The 20689-nt window shown below is 48.9% G+C and overlaps 1 protein-coding gene across 1 annotated transcript in view; it reads left to right on the forward strand.

Moving 5' to 3' along the window:
• The first annotated feature begins 5310 nt into the window (after positions 1–5310).
• Positions 5311–20689, forward strand: part of EML6 (EMAP like 6) — a 143447-nt gene continuing 128068 nt past the window's right edge. The window contains exons 1-6 of the mRNA XM_075536039.1: positions 5311–5398; positions 5474–5616; positions 9073–9171; positions 12692–12760; positions 19136–19321; positions 20096–20231. Coding sequence (XP_075392154.1) covers positions 5311–5398; positions 5474–5616; positions 9073–9171; positions 12692–12760; positions 19136–19321; positions 20096–20231 — 721 coding nt within the window. The remainder of the gene's footprint in view (positions 5399–5473; positions 5617–9072; positions 9172–12691; positions 12761–19135; positions 19322–20095; positions 20232–20689) is intronic.

Here is a 20689-nt window from a genome sequence, read left to right on the forward strand (position 1 = left end):
GGAGAGCACGCTAGCGGAGCTGCAGTTGCGAGCCCCGGGTCTGCAGAGGTGATGATGGCCGTGGAGACTCAGACTCCATTGGCAGGTTCACGTGTAGCCCCCAGTGACCCTCTTTCGACTGCAGTCCAGAGGCGTTATTGGACAGAGAGTATTATAAAGTCAATTGTGGCAGATGGCAGCAGGTTAAACTGTAACATCCTATCATTCCATCTCCTCTTACCCATTTTAAAGCTGTTTCGGTTAAAAAAAGGAGGGGGGGGGATAAGCCTCTGGTGAATCCCTTGTGGCCATGCACCAGGGATGAGATTCACCTTGTTATCATGCAGAGTGCATTGGAGAGTGGATTACTGTAGATAAAGTTAGGTTCAAATTATAAACCTTATCATTTGATCTCCTTCATTGACCTAGTTAACATTTGTTCGTTTCTAATGTTTTCAGCTTTTTTTTGATTGAGGTTCTCCCTGTTTTAATTTGTTGTTATTCGGATTTTTTTTTGGAGGGGAGGGGGTTGGGTATATTTTTCCGTATATGAACTCCAGAGTAGGTAAAGCTATAGAGATAAGAACTGGATTAATGCTTTCTTGGGGGTGCGGCAGGAGAGGTTAGGGGAAATGGGTTAATAAAAACAGGTCCAAGAAAGAAGGGACTTGTTCTAAACTGGATTGTGGTGAGGATTGTGCAGCTGTCTTAAAACTACTGAATCAGATGATAGAAAAGAAAACCAGAAAGTGCTCCTGACGGGCTGCGAGACCCGCATAGCTGTGCGCTGGAAGACACTGGCTGGGCGCGGCCACCCTGTCATCAGGTGGAAGGAAGGGAGCTTCTGGGAAGCGGATGTCACAAAGGACAGCGTGGATACAGCTTGTGTTCTGCTCTGCCTGTGGGTGACATGAGCACAGCTGTGTTGTCACAGCACGAGTCATTCTAAACAGCCCTGTGGCGTGCAAGCCGGAGGAGGGGTGTCAGGGAGAAACAGCCGCTTCCCATGTACTCCAGGGCAGCATCAGGATCAGTGGGGTCCGACGGGCCTGGGAGAGGCCATTGAAGGAACGTTAGGAAAGAGCTTTGATATGAAGGGAAAGAACAATACCCAGGAACCGGGTCAAAGATACTTTAGATACAAGAGGAGATGATTTGGGGTGATGCTGTGTCTTAGTTACCCAGTGCTGCCGTAACACAATGCTGCAAAGTGGGTGGAGGCTGGAAATCAGGGTCCTTGCTAGCCCTGGGCAGTTGGGGTGTATCTGCCTCTGTTCTGCGCTGTCTTCCTCTCCACGGCACACCCACCTTTTTACTTTCACTCTGAGTCTCGGCTCACTCTGGTAGAGACATGATCATCATTTTATGATGGAGAACACCATCCATCATCCCTGTGTTAGGGTTGACGAGAGAAACAAATCCAAACACACTCATGCGTGTGTAATAGAGAGCTTTATATCAAAGTGTTAATAAAGCATCCCAGCTCAGTCCAGGTCAAGTCTGTAAGTCCAATATTACACCAGATGTCCGATACCAGTCTATAAGCTCCTCTTGAGACTCATGCAGCCATGCAATGATGCAGAATGCAGGGAGATCACAGGTCAGTGGGTGGAGTGTCTTGTGGATCCAGTGGTGGTGGAAGCATCTCAGTGCTGGCAGGGGTCTCCGCGTGGCCCCTCCAGCTCCAGGGCTCTAGCATAGCTCCATTTGTCATGTCAGCAGGAAGATGAAGCAGAAAGTGTGTCTGTGACTGGCCTCCAGTGAGCTATTTATCTCCATGCCACCTCCAAATGAGGTAATCAAAGCTGCGACCTGATTGACAGGCTAGACTCTACCCCTTCACAAATTGACACCAGGTTATGTAAGTACCACAATCCCCTGGGGCATGAGGTAACTCTATCGTAGTGTCATTAATTCAGCCAATGGTATAGAATGTATAGCACTATTGAGAAAAGGAGATTATGCAAGTATAGGCCGGCTATGAACTACGATATATGGTTCAACTCTTAAGTGACTGGGCATATTTACACAAACAGTGGGGGCTGGTGAGAGGGCAAAGCTTTGGTGAACACTCAGCCGCAGGCGCAGAGCCATGCCTACCAGACTAACGTGTGTCATAAGAAAGCAAGGAGGGCGTTAAAATTGTGATTGAATGGCAGTTCATAATCTGGTGTCAATTTGAGGATTCAGAGTGAAGAGGTGTCAATCGGGTCATAGCCAATGAGGCCTCTGTGTGAGCATGGTCTTCTCCTGAGGATTCTGGGAATTCCTGTCTTCTTCTTTGGAGACAGGACACACCCTCTGTCTCTGCTCACTGCCTGAGAGACTCTCTGTTGACAAGATACATGGAGACAGGTTTATGGAGCCAGACCTCTGGAGTTGGAGGAGCCACGTGGAGACCCTGCCAATGAGGAGCTGCTTGCAACTCCACTGGATCCACAAGACTTCCCACCCACTGGACTGTGATCTTCCTGCATTCAGTGTCATTGCATGTGTTTCATGAGTCTGAAGAGGACTTTATAGACTGGTATCAGACATAGGGCCTACAAACAGGCTTATGGACTTGATCTTGACTGGGCCAGGATGTTTTCTTAATGTACAATTACTCTTTATATAAAGCTCTTTCTTTTACACGTGTCTATTAATTTGTTTCTCTAGTCTTCCCTGACTAACACACCACCATGCAGAGAATGAACTCTTTGTTTGGCGTGTCTCACGGAGTGCCACGGTGGTGAGCTGCACCTTCCAAGCAGGGCTGGAACCAAAGTCCAACGGCCACCGATTCCATAGCCTTGGGCAGCAGTCATCAGCAACTTCTCACTGGGCGGTCCGGGTGAAGTCCATGGAGCAAGTGATTCCTTGAATCGGCTGCAGGCGAGTTTGAGAGAAAGCCCATTGACTTGGTGGGGTTTCCACAGAGCGTCCTGGTGTGGCCTTGAAGGATGCTGTGCCCTTTGTAACATGCCCGCGGTCTGCGGCACACAGACTGGGTCACTAGGGCTTGGTAGAAACCAGTCACAGTGCCCAGGTAGGAACAGAGTGCCCAAGATGTGCTCTCCTTCGTTAGATGCCGCTCAGGAGGGATTAGGGTTAGGACCCATCCTGCTCAGGCACACTCATTAGCATAACAAAAGGAACCCCTCATTTCCACATAGAAGCCCATTCGCAGGTGTAAGAAAGTTAGGGTGTCTATGTAAACATACATCTCTCAACCAAAGACCAAACTAACTGCCATCGAGTCTCTGCTGACTCATAGGGGCCCCCTGTGGGTTTCTGAGACTGACTGCTTACTAGAGTAGAAAGCCCAATCTTTCTCCCACCTTTCAAATGGTGGTTTCGAACTGCCGACCATGAGGATCCCACTGCATAGCCACCACACCACCAGGGCTCCTGGGCCCTTGAAAAATTTTAATGGCCATAAAATGATATAGAATAACATCCCGATACATACACTCACTGCAATCAAGTTGATTATGACTCATAGTGACCTTATAGGACAAAGCAATGATTCCTGCGGGTTCCTGAACTATAAATCTTTGTGGGAGTAGAACTGTTCGTGTTGTGTCCTGATGCCCGTTGTCAGTGGTAACCGACCTCTCGATGTCCATGAGCTGCCCGGCGTTCTTCAGGTCTGAGTCCTGCTGTGATCATCTCCAGGGATGCTCTGTCATGTAACTGTCATTAACAGATGCAGCCGGCCACACACGGAGACACACCTTCACGCCCTGTCTCTAATTCCGTAATCACCTGCTCATCGGCCAGCTCCTTGGAGGGAAGTGTGTTTTCTACGTATCGATCTGTGGTGCTAGGGATGATCTACCCCTGACCTTCAATGAAGGTTTGGTGAATGGGTGACTGCACTAAACACACCGGTTTGTGTGAATGCAAGTTTTTCATGGACTGTTTCTATCCCTTAAATGGAAAGAAACAAGCCCAGCATTCCATAAGCTTACTGCCATTTCCGGGGCCACCTCGATGCGTCCAGTGCCTGTGTGTGCTGAGTACCTTTCTCATTCCACACCAAGGCGGACTCTACACGTGGTACAACCTGAGGAGCGTGGAAAGCGTCTAGCACCCACCTATTATTTAAAAGCTCTACTTTTAGAGATTTTCTTCTTGGAGAACTTGCTTATAAAGAGCCCTGAGGAGACATTTTCCAGCAAGTTCTTGTCAGATCTCCACCTTGTATTTAAAGGGGTTTATTTTTCTAAGGCACACTGCATCCATGCAGACCTGAGGTGTTGATCATCTCTCTGCAGGAGTTAGGCAGAAATCTGCTCCGCTCCCGCCTGATGCTGATGAAACTTGTATCAACGGCTGATTCTGCGTCAGACACTGTGTTGAATGAGCTACATTGTTTACGTTAATTTTCATCCATCTTCTTCTATAGATGAGGAAGTTGAGGCAGAAGAGATCATGTAACATGGTAGTAAATGTAACAGCTGGTAAAGGCTAGTAAAACCCAGGCGTCTGATTCTCTGGTACCATGTTTATCAGGACCCTTTGTAAAATCAGAGTGTGTGTGTGTGGGTGGGTGGGCGGGATCTACGTTTGTTTACTGTGCAAACTCTGGAAAAACCACACTGAAATCAAGTGATTCCCAACGTAGCAGCCCTGTGCGCGAATCAGAACTAACATTCCACAAGGAAGTAGCTCTGCTGCTGCTGACTGTGCAGACAGTCATCTGTCCGTTTTCTATGCAGGCGATGCGCTCTTTTGGAAAATTATAATAATGGTCATCGCAACACCTTTCCCAGAAAGGCACGGCTTCTTTTCACAAGCCGCTTCAAGCAGCGCGCTGGCTGGGTGTGAGGTGACTGGTGCGGCTCCGCGAAGCCCGCGGCCATATTGACACCGCTCTGTCCCCATGGGACAGCGGAGGGAAATTGCTGCCAGGACCAGAGGCCCGGCCGTTTGTCTTCCTCCCGGTGCCGCCGTGGTTTGTGCAAACTAGAGACGATCGTTTAGAGTGCGTTATCCGTGACGAGAGACCCAGAGATGGCGCTTGACTCAGGGATGTTTTCCTGGTCTGAACTCCTCCCAAGGCTGGCAGGAGCCAGCGCCTTGCAGGCAGGTTTGATCCAACTCCAGGGAAGGAGACTGGCCGAGCAATAATTGTCCTGGGAGACGCTTTTAAACCCACCAAGTACACAGCAAACGAGGCCATCATGGAGCCGCGTATAGCGTTGTCTAACAAGAGAATCACAATCCGCTTGAAATGTGCCTGATTTTCAAGGCACCAGATGGGTAAGAGCTCACTGATGGTTCCTCCTGTCCATCTGTTCACTTCTCTTTGCCGAGGCCGGGCATTTCCTGGAGACCAATCAGGTGATGTACTTGGGCAACGGCTCAGACTTTTCTTTCAAGATAAACGTACTTGGTGATTACAGTGAGGAAATCATTGGGATCCAGATAACCGGTAGCTTGATTCGAGTTCAGTTGGAAGATGTGAAAAGAGGCCCCTTTCTCTCTTTCAGCCTTGCCTTACATCCAGATAAAGCGCTCGTTGCGACTGGCCAGGTTGGGAAGGAGCCCTACATCTGCGTGTGGGATTCCTACAGCGTCCGGACTGTGTCTATCCTCAAAGACGTCCACACACACGGGGTCGCCTGCCTGGCTTTCGACTCCGACGGACAGGTGCGTATCTGTTGCCATTTCTCTCTTCTTTCGTGGTCGCACAGATCAGCTACAACAGTAAAGCCTGGGGGCGCAGAGAGCCTATCAGCTGACTGGCTCCTCTGCCAGCCTTAGAGAATGCCTCACCCCCTGACCCCTTTCCCAGCACATGGGTCTAACACCCACGCGCGGAGAGGCCCGGTTAGGGTTACCCCATTAAAGGGCACCCCAAAGGCAGTCATGAACCCGGTTCCACCCCTGCTCAGCAATCCCACTTCTCATCTGTTGGAATGAGGGCTCTGTCAAGCATTTCCCAGTTCCCGAGACCCAGCATAAGCCTGGCGCGTTTCCTTACACAAGGCAATGTCACCTCCTAATTACTCACCGAGAAAATGCTCTGGGACTCGTTATCTTGAGATCACGTCTCCCTCTGCTCTCCCTCCTCCCAACTCAAGCAGCTGCGCTTCCTGTTCCTCCATCCTCCCTCAAGTTCCAGATCATCCTGCCATGTCTGACCCAGTTTAAGTGACAAACAGCTTAACTGGTTTCCCCACAGTCAAGTTCTAGCTAACTCGTCTCACCAAGTTAAAAAAGAAGAATGTCAAGGCACTGTTTTAAAAACAAAAAAACCTTAGAAGACCGATGGATGATGTCTGTATTCTGTAACTGGGGATTTCTAGACCAACAACCTATTTAGCTTTACATCCACGATCCCTTTCAAAGGACTCCTTCAAAGACGCTCCACACTTCACTGTGAACCTCCCAAGACGGTGCTCTCTCCTTCCTTTGGCCCCTGACCACTCCCAGCAGAAGAAATCTGTTCATGTTCATAGAGAAGGGCCTGAGGCCCTAAAGACTGGCTCTCCTCCTGAAGGCCCTGTCCTTCCACACCAGCTTCTCCCTGTCCCTGCACCACCCTGTCTTTCTGCCTCCTTCCAGGTTTCTGCCAGGGAATTCCTCCAAGCCAACCTTTGGGACAGTCCAGAACTCATTTCCTAAGTCAGTGCCTTGGAAAGATCCGTGAAGTACGCCTCAAGGTGTGACTAGCTGGGAGTTTTCAGGAAGCTCCGTAGCTCATAGGAGTTGATCTGGTTGGACCCACTTGGCAAACAGTTAACATTTAAGTGGTCGTGTTTTCTGCTATTTTGAGAATGTGTTGACCATTAACCATTCATTTTTCTAGTTAGAACTAGGTCCACTACATACTTAGAACACCGGTATATGTGGTTTTGGTCTACTTCTCTGGAATCTTGCTCAGTTAATCAGGATAGCCCATCCATGGCCCAATATTGCTATGATTGTTGCTTTGGAGTTGGCTCTGCCTTGTGGCAACCTAATGTGTGAAGAAGCAAACTGTCGCCTGATCCTACACCATCTTCATGATTGTATGTTGTTAGAATTCACGGTTTGGGCTATGGTGTCAGTCCCTCTGCCTGAGGGTTTATTTTACTTTCACCGACCTTCTACTGTATCATGTAGAGCTGTATCCTAAGAGAAATGGCTGGATAAGAGTCTTTGTTCGGGTGTCCAGCGAGATGGACTTCTGATTGATGGAAGCATATGTGCTAGAATGCACTTGCAGGGTCGAAACGAACTGTGTGTTTATACGGGTATTTGCTCCACAGCTGCTCATTTGATTTTGTTATCCCGGCAACATTTTTTTTAAATCGGAATTTGTTGTGAAGTGTCCCTAGAAAGTGGAATTCCACCCGGGAAGTCCAGCCTTCTCTTCTTTGCCCATTCTGTGCTGTGTCAGATTCCTGGCTGTTCCGTTCAGGTTTCCTTGTGTCGGAGCAGTGGTGTCGGTGCCCTGCATGGTGTGTACCTGTCCGTCGAGAAGAGCAGTCCTTTATTTGACTCCCAGGATTGAGTCCATGGGCTGTTGGTAGCTATTGCTTCAGGTCTGCCTATTCCCTGAGCTGGACCCCAGTGATGTTTAGCAAACAACAAATAGCCCATCATCTTGCAATCCGTGAAAGGCAATAGAAATGCTTGTCGGGTGACTAGGGGGCCTGTCTTTACAAATGAACGTGGGGCCGCCGTGAGTCAGTGCCGCCTCAGTGGCAGCTGACCACCACAGCATGCCAGTCCCAGAGCCTTACCCAGTGCTACCACGATACGGTTGGCAGAGAGAAATCATGTAAGTGAGCACTATTTTAACAACTTTCTTCAGTTTCACAAGTGTTTAATGCCATGCATAAGGATCTACCATTTTAATAAAATGCATTTTGTATGGCTCTCTCAGCCTAATTCTTTGGGTTCAGATTAGAATTTGTCCAGAAAGAGAAGCAAATAACCAACCTGTAGATTAGATGCAAAATCAAGTGTTAACACATTACCACCAAAAAACACCTACATGGGAGAATTCTAGCAGGATACCATTTGTAAGGAGAGAACGCGATGAAATAGATTGATGTCTGGACAGGAAATAACTTGGTCTGACTCTCTTGACTTTATGAATAGCTAGACGTGGAACCTGGGGAATTCTATTAACACCTTAAAACTCCATTTTCTCACATATGTAGGACTTGAAAGGGTTAGTGGGAAGATTCCATGATCTCTTCACTTTTCCACAAATATTTCGAAGCCTCTTGTGCAGTAGGATGTATGTGACCCAGTCCTCTTTCCTGGTCAAGGTCGCTGTATGTTGGAGCCTGCTGAAGCAATGACTGGGTATTTGCAGGGTTCCCCAGCCCAGCGAGGAGCCCTAGTGGTATAGTGGACGGTTATTGGACTGCACGGTTGGCGGTTCGACTTGGTTAGTTACTCCAAGGGAGAGCGATGAGGCTTTTTGCTCTGAATCCACTGGATGGCATTGGCTCACTCAGGGCCTCACCTTCCAGAACTGTATTATTGCATATGAAGGGTTGTCATTGGCTGATTTTTGGAAATGTATCACGTGGCCTTCCTTCCTCGTCTGGAAGCTCCACTGAAACCTGCCCGCCTTGAGTGGCACACTGGTATCTGAGACACTGGTGGCAGAGCCTCCAGCACCCTTGAACCAAACCCTTCTCGTTGCCACTGTGTTGGTGCCACTCACTGCAGTCCGTGGGGCTGGGTAGACCTGCCCCCTGCTGTGCAAGGGGCTCGACGCGACGGGAGCAGTCTGCCACATGCAGATCACCTGTGGGTGGCAGGCAGAATCTTAGACGCTCTTTGGAAGAGAAGTTAAATCAGAAATTAAAAACCCAGCCTCCTTGTGATTCTAGCCTTGTGATTCCCATTGATTTCAGGAGAGGCCTTCCAAAACTTGGCACTTGGGTTTCCTATGATTTTAGATGTTTGAATTTTTCAGCAATGCTAATAGAAGCCATCTGTTTCGTTTGGGACTTAAGACAGATACGAAGACATCATTTTAGCCCTAAGAAAGCCCGTGCTTAGCACATAGTAGGAGCTCGGTAGCAGATTTCCAGAAGGAGTGACTCGTAGGACATTTCCCAATCGTGTTAAGTATTAAATGACTGTTCTTATTTGTAGCGTTTAGCCTCTGTGGGACTGGACGCCAAAAACACAGTCTGCGTTTGGGACTGGCGGAAGGGGAAACTGCTGGCCTCGGCCACTGGCCACTCTGACCGGGTAAGAAGACCTTGTTGGGAAGAAGACAGTGTTCTAGAACTGATTGTGGTGATGATTGGACAACACTGTCAATGTGATTGAACTATTGAATTGTATGACGTGTGGAATGCCAATAAAACAGTTCTTCTTTTGAAAGTGATTAACAGCAAAACAAAGCAGAGAAAGAACACCTTACCGGGCCATGCCACGCCACGCAGAGTCGTGGCTATGGAGGAATGGCAGAATTGATTTTCTTATTTTCAACATTTTAAGAGGAAAATTGATTATTCCCGAAGAGTCCACTTGAGAACTTAGAATTTCCTATTGATTCACGACTCATAGCCAAATGTGCTAGAATGATCTCTCTGGTGTCTAAGGCTTGTTTTAGTCATTGGTCCTGCTTTTTATTGGTAAAGGGCATTTTTTATGTTGGCAGTCAGCGTCTTCATAAACTCGAACCAGAATTTTAAATCACATGTATAATTTAAAATTAGCCTAGAAATGGAGATAGCTATTAGAACATAATGTCTGGTGCGGTATAATTGTAAGGGCGCGCATTCCAATTTCGGAAGCGTGTAAGATTGTTTTCGGAGTCCTCGTTACAGTGGAGATCAGTGAGGCTCAATGGCGGCGTGCCCATCATTCACATCGGCGTCACTGGGGGCAGTGGTGATGTGTCTAGTCATGGCTGGTAAGGTAGGGATGGAAGCCAGAATGTGTCTATACCTGGTCAGGAATCTCTCTCCCTGGGGTCTTACATAACTGGACTGCTAGGGCTGTTGATTGGCAGGATTTTCCAGTTCAAAGGAACTGACTCTGGATGACTGTCCTACACTGATTTCTAGCTCGCTCTTCTCTCTGCACAATCTAAAGGCCCAGGTGGACCAAGCTCCTCAGTAAACATTTAAGTCACTAGATCTTGCTTGCTGTGAGCTTCACATGACTAGTACATTCGTTTGGAGAGAATTGTGGTTGCTGAGGGCCCACAGTTGCTGCACGTTCGGATGAACTCTACTCCTGGACCAAAGTCGCAGACCGTCCAGGAGGGACCGGTAATAGGACTTTAGTGTTGGGAAAGGGCTGGCAGCGGGCACCGGGGGATTCTAATTCAATTGCTTGACAACACGTGTGATACTAAGTCTTGGCTCTTACTGTGAGTGCTTATCTTGTGACCCCATAAAAAGTTGAATGAGACTAGGTACAAGCCTGGATTTCCAGTGGCCACAAAAAGTCGGCTCGAGACACCGGTCGAGGAGCCGTCTCCAGCTCTCATATCAGCAAACCCACACATAACACAAGTATCGTGGCCAAGTTAGCTTTTAACACTTCCCCCTGTTGTCACTGTCTGTCGTCTGGCCTGAGGGACTGGGCTACAGTGCATCAGAATCCGGGGCCTAGGACAGTGTGAGCACTTTAAACCAAAGAGACCCTTGCTTAGAAAGACAGCTTCCGGCATCACTTGGTGTTATCAAGGCTTTTGCTGTTCTGGTTCAATCTAGTGAATGCGGTTGGGCCTGTCGGATTTCAGTGACCTGGCCCAGTGCTTGGCTGAGGTGTGCACGGTGCATTCTCCAGTTCGGGGTCCATTATAAAAGCGCAGTGCCACTCCATGAGACGGCTGCCGTTGTCATGCCTTATGAAATACTGTGCTTTTAGAACTCTTTGCCCAAGACCCCTCGATCTGTATGTACCCCACACAATTCTGTTCCGCATTACAGAAGCCAATATGAATTATTGGCACCTTTGGAGGAAATGATGATTCTCAATACTATTCTAGAGGCTAAATATGCTATCCCCCGAGGGCTTTAGAGCCTGCCGAATGACCTCAAATCCATTATCTTCATTGACCTTATAACAAAACCGAGGTAGCATCACCCGTTTTAGAGGAAAGGTGGTTACAGGTAGAGGGGGTAAACTTTGCCTGAGGTTTCATAACTGAAGTGGGTGCTTGGGCCCCAAAGGCACTTGGTAGTTGGTACGTGAACAGGGCTCTCTGCCTCTAGGATCGCCCCTTCCTGCCTGGCCAGGGGGTTGTAGAGCCGCCCTGCTACCTGATGAGCCGCCCCCGGGGACTGTCCGCCCATGTGAGGAAGGTAGTACCAGCTGCTCACCCAGATCCGGCCCTGACAACGTACCCAGCCGTTTCTCTCAGCACTTCATACGGCATGGCCCGGTCACCTGCATCAGAATCCCCTGGGGTCTGTGCAAAAAGGCAGTTGACTGGACCTGATCGCAAATCACTAAGTCAGAATCTCTCAAGCGGGCCCTGGGGTGTTTGAAGCAACTGCTCTAGGTGATTTGGTTTTCAAGGAAAACCAGCTTGGAAAATCAGCTCTCCCTGTCCCCATACTGAAGGTAAAATGAATGACAAACTAGTGTTGGTGTTAGATTCTGACCCGTAGCCCCTCGAGGTGCACCAGACCCAAACACTGCCCGGTCCTGCACCGGCCTCACACTGGTTCTGTGTGGGAGCCCGACGGATGCCCGGTGTCCATCCATCTTGTCCAGGGCCTTCCTCTTCTTGTTAAATCATTGAGCCGGGGGCTTGCCCACAGAGGATAACAGTCAATTATATCAACAGATTTGTACATGCACTGCCATCGTCATTTACATAACATTATCTTTACACCGGAGCCTCTTTTTCGATTGTCTTTCCGGTTTTCCAGGTAAATGGAAACCTATCTGTTAATATCACTGCACACTAGGGATTCCTTAAAGAATGAGCACCGCTATAAACAGCTATGTCTCTAGTGGCCGAGAGAACTTAAAGCACCGTCGTGCTGCGGGTCAGAAGGCGGAGCTGACCTGAGAGGGCTGCTGTAGGGAACTGAGTAAGGGCCTGCCAACAGCTTCTGCCTTCCGCTGAAAATGCCTTGAATTCAGGCATTTCCCAGAATCTGGGAGCCAGATGCTGATTACCAGAACCTTCCAACCATCTCACACTGCCCTGACTCTTAAACATCTTACTGAAACAGGGGTGGGGAGCATACCAGCCGTGGGCAGTGGAAGGCCTGAGAAACCATCAGCCCCAGCTCACACGACCAATCACCCCAGAAGACCAGCCACGCTGGCCATCACATGGGGGTGAGCTGATTAGATGCTTGACTGGTGTGGCCGTCGAATCCTGTGATAAACATCCAAGTGGCCCTTGTCAGATGAAAGGTTCCCTGCCCCTGGGCTAAAATGCAACGTTTTAAAATTCTGCCGATTTTGAGCAAAAAGCGAACGCCAAAGTCTTCCAGTGGCCTCGTGGAGAGCTATGGGAATTTGGTTAGGAAGTTACAACGTCTTCAAGTCTGTTTGCTCATCGCAGATGGCCAGAGTGAGGTGTGCAGCGCTGGTTTGTTCTCAGTGGTGAATGATCTGGACTCAGGTGGCAGGTTAGCAGGCAGGAAGCAATAAATCAAGGAACGGTGAGGCAGGTGGTCCTGAACCACGCCCAGAGCCAAGCCCTCCCCTCTGAGTGTTCCCAGTGTTCACATGCAGTCTTGTATCAGAACTGGTCAATGATCAACACAGTAACTTTTCCTATTTTTAACAGATTTTTGATATTTCCTGGGATCCATATCAGCCAAACAGAGTGGTTAGCTGTGGAGTCAAACATATAAAGGTAAAGTCATTTGTTGTGTCAAAAAAAAAAATTCCGGTATCTCAGGTAAGCGTTGGTCTGCTAATGAAGAGGTCAGTGGTTCAAACCCACACGCTGCTCCTCAGGAGCAAGTTAAGGCTCTCTGCTCTCGTAGAGTCACTGCCTCCGAATGCCCATAGAGAGTTGCTCTTAGTTGGAATCAACTTAATGACACTGGGTTTGGCATTTTTTTAATACAAATAATTTAGTATAGAGAGACTGTTTGACTGCATTAAGCTCCACTCCCCACCCCCTTAAGTTTGATCGCTTCTCCTTGGTGGCATGGGGGTTACATATTAGGCTGCCAACCTCAAGATCAGCAGTTTGAAACCATCAGCTGCTCCGGGAGATGGGGGTTTCTAATCCCATCAACAGTTGTTATTGTTGTTGTTGTCAGATGCCCTGGAGCCGGTTCTGATCCATAGGGACCCTGTGCCCCACCGAACGGTGCCCTGGAGCCAGTTCTGATCCATAGGGACCCTGTGCCCCACCGAACGGTGCCCTGGAGCTGGTTCTGACACATAGGGACCCTGTGCCCCACAGAACGGTGCCCTGGGGCCGGTTCTGACCTATAGGGACCCTGTGCCCAACAGAACAGAGCCATGGAGCCGGTTCTGACCCATAGGGACCCTGTGCCCCACAGAACGGAGCCATGGAGCCGGTTCTGACCCATAGGGACCCTGTGCCCAGCAGAAGAGAGCACAGCATGGCCCTGCATCCTCACAACTGCGCTGCTTCCACTCACCAGGCCTTCTGTATGCAACCATGTTTCCAAGGCGTAGGCTGTCCGCTTCGGAGCAAGCAGCCCCTGAAAATCTTCCACATAGCTTCAAAACCAAGAAGAGTTTCAGGTGTGGAACCCGCAGGGGAAGTTCTGCCCTGTCCGATAGGGGCGCTAGGAGTTGGAACTGACTCGATGGCAGTGGATTTTGCTTTGGTTTTTCTCCCTGTGTCTCTGATCCTGAAGGGAACATCCACTCCTTTTCAGCAAGTGAAGACTCAGCAGACAGCCAACGAGGACACTTTATGTTCATTAAATCCTGAACTGATGACCCCTAAGGCTTCTACAGAAATATACGTCATGGAAGAGTTCAGATTTTAATTTGTGGGTTAAGTTCTTACGCTACGGGATGTGCCTCATCTGTCTCCTTCGGCGCAGCTGTCAGATCCAGGACACTGACCTGTGGGATTGGCAGCCCGTGCTTGATTCACAGTACCACCAGGCTGCGTCATAAGGACACAATTAGAGTTAATTTTTCCCCCCATTCCTAAAATCGCAAAAATAGTGGAGATAAGATTGAAACTCAGCCTCTGGCTTCCAGGACAGAGCTCTTTCACTTAGAAATGGTCGCTGCAATGATTTAACTTGGCTTAGCTTTTTCTGAAGGAGCTTTGGTGGCATAGAGGATTATGCATTGAGCTGCTACCTGCAAGGTCAGTGGTTCAAACCCAGCCAATGACACCTTCTGCTTCTGAAACATATTTGTAGACTTGGCAACACCAAGAAGCAGTTCTGCTCTGTCTTACAGGGACACTGTGCTTCACAGTCAACTCGATGGCATTGGCATTTGGGTTGTTGTTTTAAATCTCAAACTAAAACATTTATTTGAGTTCCAAATAGATAAGCTGCTTAATTAAGACAGATATCATGACTCCCTCCTGTTTCTTTCCATCCTTGATTAACTCAATTTTTCTTAACCAGTTATTTCTAAAAGCAGAAACAGAAAATCAGGGACCTCATTTGAAAACACTAAGAAACTTCTATCCTGTTAAATTTGTTCATCATATTTTACCAGACTTAGGTTTTTGTTTTGTTTGTTTCTTTTCTCCTAAGAAAAAAATGGCTACTCCTTAGTTTGTCCCCTGCAGCGGCCTTTGTGTTGCAATGGTGCTGGAAGCTTTGCCACCAGCACTGCAAGTGTCAGCAGGGCCACCACAGTGACCACTTTCACCGGAGCTTCCGGAGAAGACCAGCCTTCTGGGGGATGAACTCCTGAGAACCTGACCAGCAGCAGTGGGAGACTGCCAGGTCACACTCCTCAGACTGCAGGGTGCTCTGAACCCCACGGAGGAAGAAGATCCTCCTCCAGCGAGAGTCCACCTTAACGGGGTGGATGAAGCTCAGTTGTCAGGACCTTCATTTGCTGCTGGGGCTTCACCAAAATTAGAAGAGCCAGCTGCACACATCTCATAGTCACCAGAAAGCAGAATGTACAAAGTATGAATCTAGGAAAATTGGCAACTGGCAATGATGAGATGGGATTCATAGAGATTGGTCTCCTAGGCATTAGTGAACTGCAGTGGATGGGTATTGGCCATTTGGGGTGAGACAACCTTTAGTTCGTTATGCTGGGAAGGACAAGTTCAGGAGGAATGCTATCACATCATCGTCAAAAAGAACATTTCAAGGTCGGTCAGGAGGTGCAATGGTGTTTGGGGTAGGAAAACATCTATATACTTACTAGGAAACCCAGTTAACTTAGACAGTAACCACTAAACCAGTGATCGTGGACAATGCACTCCTCTCTGAAGGCAGAGAACATCGTCGTGTTTTATTGACTTGCAAAGGTAGTCAGCTGTATGGATTGTAGGAAACTAGCGTTGGCATTGTGGAGAACGTGAGTCCCGGAACACTTCGCTGTGCTCCCGAGGAACCTTGCCGTAGACCAGGGTGCGGTCATTCCAACAGAATGAGGGAATACCGCGTGGTTTAACATCTGGAAAGATCTGTGCCAGGATTACATTCTTTCACCGGGCTTATTCAGCCTGTATGCTGAGCAAATGACCTGAGGAGCTGCGTTCTCCGAAGAAGAATGAGGTGTGGGGTTTGGACCAAGGCTCCAAAACCTACAGTATGCAGGTGACACAACCTTGCTTGCTGAAAGTTAGGAGGACCTGAAGCACTTGCTGATGAAGAGAAAGCCTGCAGTCTTCAGAATAGATTGCAGCTCAATATAAAGCAAACGAAAATCCTCACAAGCAACCATTGCCCAGCACCATGATAGACGGAGAAAAGATTGAAGATGTCAAAGATTTTACTGTATTTGACCCACAAGCAGTGCTCAGGGAAGCCCCAATCAAGAAACCCAACAACACATTGCTCTGGGCAGATCTGCTGAGACCTGTTTACCGTGTTGAAGGTCAAAGACGTTTGCTTAAAGAATAAGGTGTGCCTGACCCAAGTCATGGGGTTTTCATTGGTCTCATGAGTGTGGGAAAGCTTCCCAATGACCCGGGAAGCCTGGAGAATAACGGACGCGTGTTAATGGCAGTGCTGGTGAACAGACTGTAAGCGTGGACTGTCAGAAGGACAGAGGGACTACTTGGAAAGGACACCCTGCTCGGTCAGGGAGAGGGCAGTGAAAGAGGAAGATTCTCAGGTAGACGGATTGACGCAGTGGCTGCGACGATGGGTGTGAACACAACAACTTTAGGACTGCAGGCCTGGGCAGTGTTTTGTTCCTTTGTGCACAAGGTCGCCATGAGTCAGCCAACTTGGTGGCACCTAGCAGCAACGTAGCGACCAGCAAAAGCAAGCATTGCATTTCCTCTTACATGTACGGATCTACAAACGTGTGTCTGTGCTTTCTTCCCCTTCTCCCCCTCCTCCTCCTCCTGCTGGTGCTCCTCCTGCTCCACCATCAGCACCACCCACTTCAGCAGGCGTCAACCGATTACTCCCACTGTAGTTTCAATACCCGGTTCCTGCCGCTCCTTCGGCACTTTCTCCCCAAGCTTACTCACATCAACTGAATGACCCGTCACAAGTTGAATGCAAAATTTTTGATGCCCTCCAAGAAAGTACTCACTGTGCAGAGTGTTTGTAGTCAGTTTAAACTCCTTTTGGCTTCGCAAGTCTCCAGTGTTTGCTGACCTGGGGGTCACGGTGACCTGAAGCGAATGCTTGAAAACCAGGCACAGGTGAGCATTGTGCACTTCGGGGGTCTCACCAGGAGGGCTGCCAGCGCCGTGAGTACCGTGGCACCTTCTCGAGCCACACACAGGGCGGACCCCGGGATGGTCTGGGCAGATGTAACCCAAAGTGCCTGCCAGTGCAGACAGAATCTGCATTTCAGTCTGCGAATGGAGCTGAAGAAGGCGAGCAACGTGGCTGTTTGGGGTGAGTCTATGACCCTTGGACGTCAGATGTGCTCTTCACAGGAAGTTATTCTCAAGAAGAGGTAGAATTTCAGGGATTTGTTATGGAAAAATGTTTATGGGCATGCAATCCATGTATCATCCAGATAGTTTGAACGCATTAATGAAAACCTCTTAGCTGCCCTGGCATCAGACCCACCGGTGCCCCTTTAGGGAAACATTTCGTTATTTGAAATGCTTCATGTAGGCATTAACCATCTGAATGGTTGGCAGTGTCAGGAAACCATTGTGTTGGTAAGGTGTGGGGATCACTGCCCTTCTCCGAGGAAACCTAAGGAAACAGAGGCTGCTGAGAGGCAGGGATGGGCATGTTGTCAGGCTACCCCAGTCCCTGGAGAAGGACGTCGTGTGTGGTCGAGGAAAGGTGCAGAGAAGGAGAGGAAGGCCCTGCCGGAGAGGGGCTGATCCCGTGGCTGCAGTAATGAACTTGGGCACAGGACCGGGCAGTGTGGCGTTCTCCTCAATGGCACCTAACAACATTGTTTTTGTGATTGTTTGTCATCGAGAAATATCTAAGCAACCCACGCCAGAGATGCACACCCCACGCTAGAGACGACTAACCAAACAGGTGCCTGTCTGGCTGCTTCTGGCCCGTGGCGACTCCCTGGGATGGAGTGGCTGTCTGCCCTCGGTGTGACAGGGCTGCCACACAGCGCTGGTGGGTCAAACCGCCGCCCTCTCTTTCAGTGGCTGAGCATGCGGCTGTGCCACACCGTCATGGACGCGTCGCTCGCCTTGCGGTCTTCAAGCAGAGGGGGTGTGGCAAGAAAGGCAATGTCCGTCTGCAGTCTCACCATGCACAGCGGGTTCTGGGCTGGCCCCCAGCCGGCAGCTGTCGGCCCAGAGTCGGTTCCGATGCACAGCCTCACTTGACATGTTTAGTGCCCGTCTTTGCCCCAGATCTTTCTATGCTTGTGCCGCCTCCTTTAATGCCTTGCACCAGACTGAGGAGGGCCAAGTAACCACACTCGAGTGGGAGGTTCAGTATGGCCTCCAGCGGCTGTGCCCCTCCCCCTCCCCCTGACTAGGCAAGGTCCCGCAGAACAGCTGGGGTCCTGGTCATCCTGGAGGTGCAGCGTTGCCACGGCCACACTCAGGGGCCGCCTGTCCCTCTCCCACCAGCACAGGCCAAGAGGGCCGCCCCTGTTTCTCCACAGCGCTCTGGCTGACTGTGCTGTGGATCACAGGTGCAGCGACTTCCAGTTCATTTCGCCGTCCTGGCCGCCGGCTTTCCTTGTCTCATGTGAATGGGTAGTCCGAACATGCTCCGCGTTCTGAGAATGGTTCTCAATCATGTTTGCAATGGCTCTTTTCTGTTGGGTTTAAAATTCTCCCAGCAGAAACTAAGATTTCATTATTTTCTTGTGTGTAACGCCCAGGGAATCTGCCCCGGGGCAGGCCGCGTGCACGCACTTTTCTCCACTGTCCGGTGGGAGTGGTGATGCTGTCCGCCTCCGCCAGTTCTCAGGGACGGTGTGAGGACCAATAGCACATGTTTGTGGAGAGCGTGGCTGCACGGCGAGGCCGTACATTAAGACGATGTTGAGCCAGCAGATGGCTTTTGTACAAATGAGGGCCCTCTGCTGCCTTCTGTGAAGCGGGTCAGGGCTGTGCTCTGCGGGCTTCCACAGATTAAACCACACCGCACAAATGGAAGACCCTAGCCAGCCATATACTGACAGGGGCTGGAGCTCACATTCAGAGGCATATGTCTGGGCAACACTTCTGAAATGTACATTAAGTAAAAACTTTTGGTTAGAAATAGATGATTTCAAAATGATTCCAAATATATACAGCAGTAGGTTGTAGATAATCCCGCTTTCCCTTCACACTTTTCTGTATTTCTAAACCTTTCTGAAAGGAATGTATACTAGTTTTATAATTTTACGAAAAACAATGAAATAAAAATGGATGATTCATCCACTTCATTTGGATGCTGAGAACATTGACATAGTCTTTTACACCGTCATTGCACGGTCAGCAAAGTTTTAAAAAGGTGAAACTTGGAAAGCACTGAAACTATTGTTTGGGATTTTATCATGACGCTGCTTGTAGTTGGCTGGAGTGGTTGGCAGTGACAAGTGAGATCGTCCGTGTCAAGTTCATGTACACGACCTATTATAGGTGATGTGAACTAAGCAAATTAAAGCATCGGAGCCCTCTTTTTGGGGTGTATTTATTTTATTCTTCCTTTTCTAGTTTTGGACACTGTGCGGAAACGCCTTGACTGTGAAAAGAGGGATATTTGGCAAAACGGGGGACCTTCAGACCATCCTTTGCCTCGCTTGTGCCAAAGAAGACGTCACCTACTCCGGTGCTTTAAACGGCGACATCTACGTCTGGAAAGGGCTCGCCTTAGTCCGCACCATCCAGGGTGCGCACAGTGTGAGTCCCTGAGGTCGGTCTGTGGGCGGGGCTGTAAGGTGAGATCGCTTTTTCTGATCGCTCAGGATCCAAGGACTTTGCTGGATACTCTCTTCAACAGGAAAGTTTCCAAAATTATTTTTGATCACCTGAAAGAAAAATATGTTTCAAAAGTACCAGCACTGAACTCGTTAGGCTACGGATTAAGTAATGCTTTATTCACCAGCTCGACAGGGACCAATTCAACCCTTTCCTGTGGAGGAGCATCTGCAGGTTGTGCAACGTCTTCAGGTCTGAAGGCACATCTTCAACGGGTGTCTCACAAGCCGACCTGATGCCACCTGATGCCCTCTTCAGTTCGGCCCACACGATGCCCCTGAGCTCTGAGAGCTGTTTCAGGCACTCTGTGTCTGTGAGATGTCTGCTCCTGGCTCACTAGGCTTTACTCGATTCATTCTTGCGAGCAGCAGTGCACACGGGGCGTCTCCCTTGTTGCCTTAGCTTTCCTCATTAGGGTTAGTTGTTACATGAAGGAATTTATATTTTCATATCTGCCCTAAGCAAGGTATTCCTTAATGATTTGTCCTTTCTCACAACCTGCTATCAATGTAGGGATTGTAAAGGAACACTTAAACTAGCTTGTGTGGTTGTTGTTGTGATTATTTCTTAATGCAGCTGAGATGAAGATTATAGTAAGGAGATACAAAGGATTGCTTTGTTTTAAAATCAAGATTCAACTATACTGAATGCTTGGAATGATCACAGCATTGAGTCTTACTGATTGGTAACCAACAGGCTGGAATCTTCAGCATGTACGGCTGTGAAGAAGGTTTTGCCACAGGCGGGCGAGATGGATGTATCCGATTATGGGACACTGATTTCAAACCAATAACCAAAATTGATCTCAGGGAGACAGAACAAGGATATAAAGGTAATTAACACATGTATATACATTAATATACTCATTCAACTCTAAAAGTGTTCAATGCAATGTAAAGTTTGTACTTGTATTTCTTTCTTTGAACTCCACTTTATTCCTGGGGACTAGAGATAGCCCGAGTGATCACTGAAGATTGGAGGGCTAGAGCAAAGTGTGCTGAAGAAAGCACATGGGCCTGGGGTTAAGAGCATGAACTCAGAGTCGGGCCCTGGGTTCAAATCCAAGTTTCATCTGAGATACCTTTGAGGTCATATTTCTTTAACAGGCCTTGGTGCCTCATTTGCCTCCCCTGTAGAATGAGGCTAATCCCCAGCCAAGGTCATTAGAGTGGTGTGGGGATTACACTGCTTGCCAAGGTTGCGGTTAAGGCATGCCCCCAGTCAGCACTCGGTGAGTGTGCACTGGCCTTGCGCTACACTGAGCACCAGAGACCGCACAGCAGTGCTTCG

The sequence above is a fragment of the Tenrec ecaudatus genome, chromosome 17, assembly GCF_050624435.1.
Source record: "Tenrec ecaudatus isolate mTenEca1 chromosome 17, mTenEca1.hap1, whole genome shotgun sequence".
Lineage (NCBI taxonomy): Eukaryota > Metazoa > Chordata > Mammalia > Afrosoricida > Tenrecidae > Tenrec > Tenrec ecaudatus.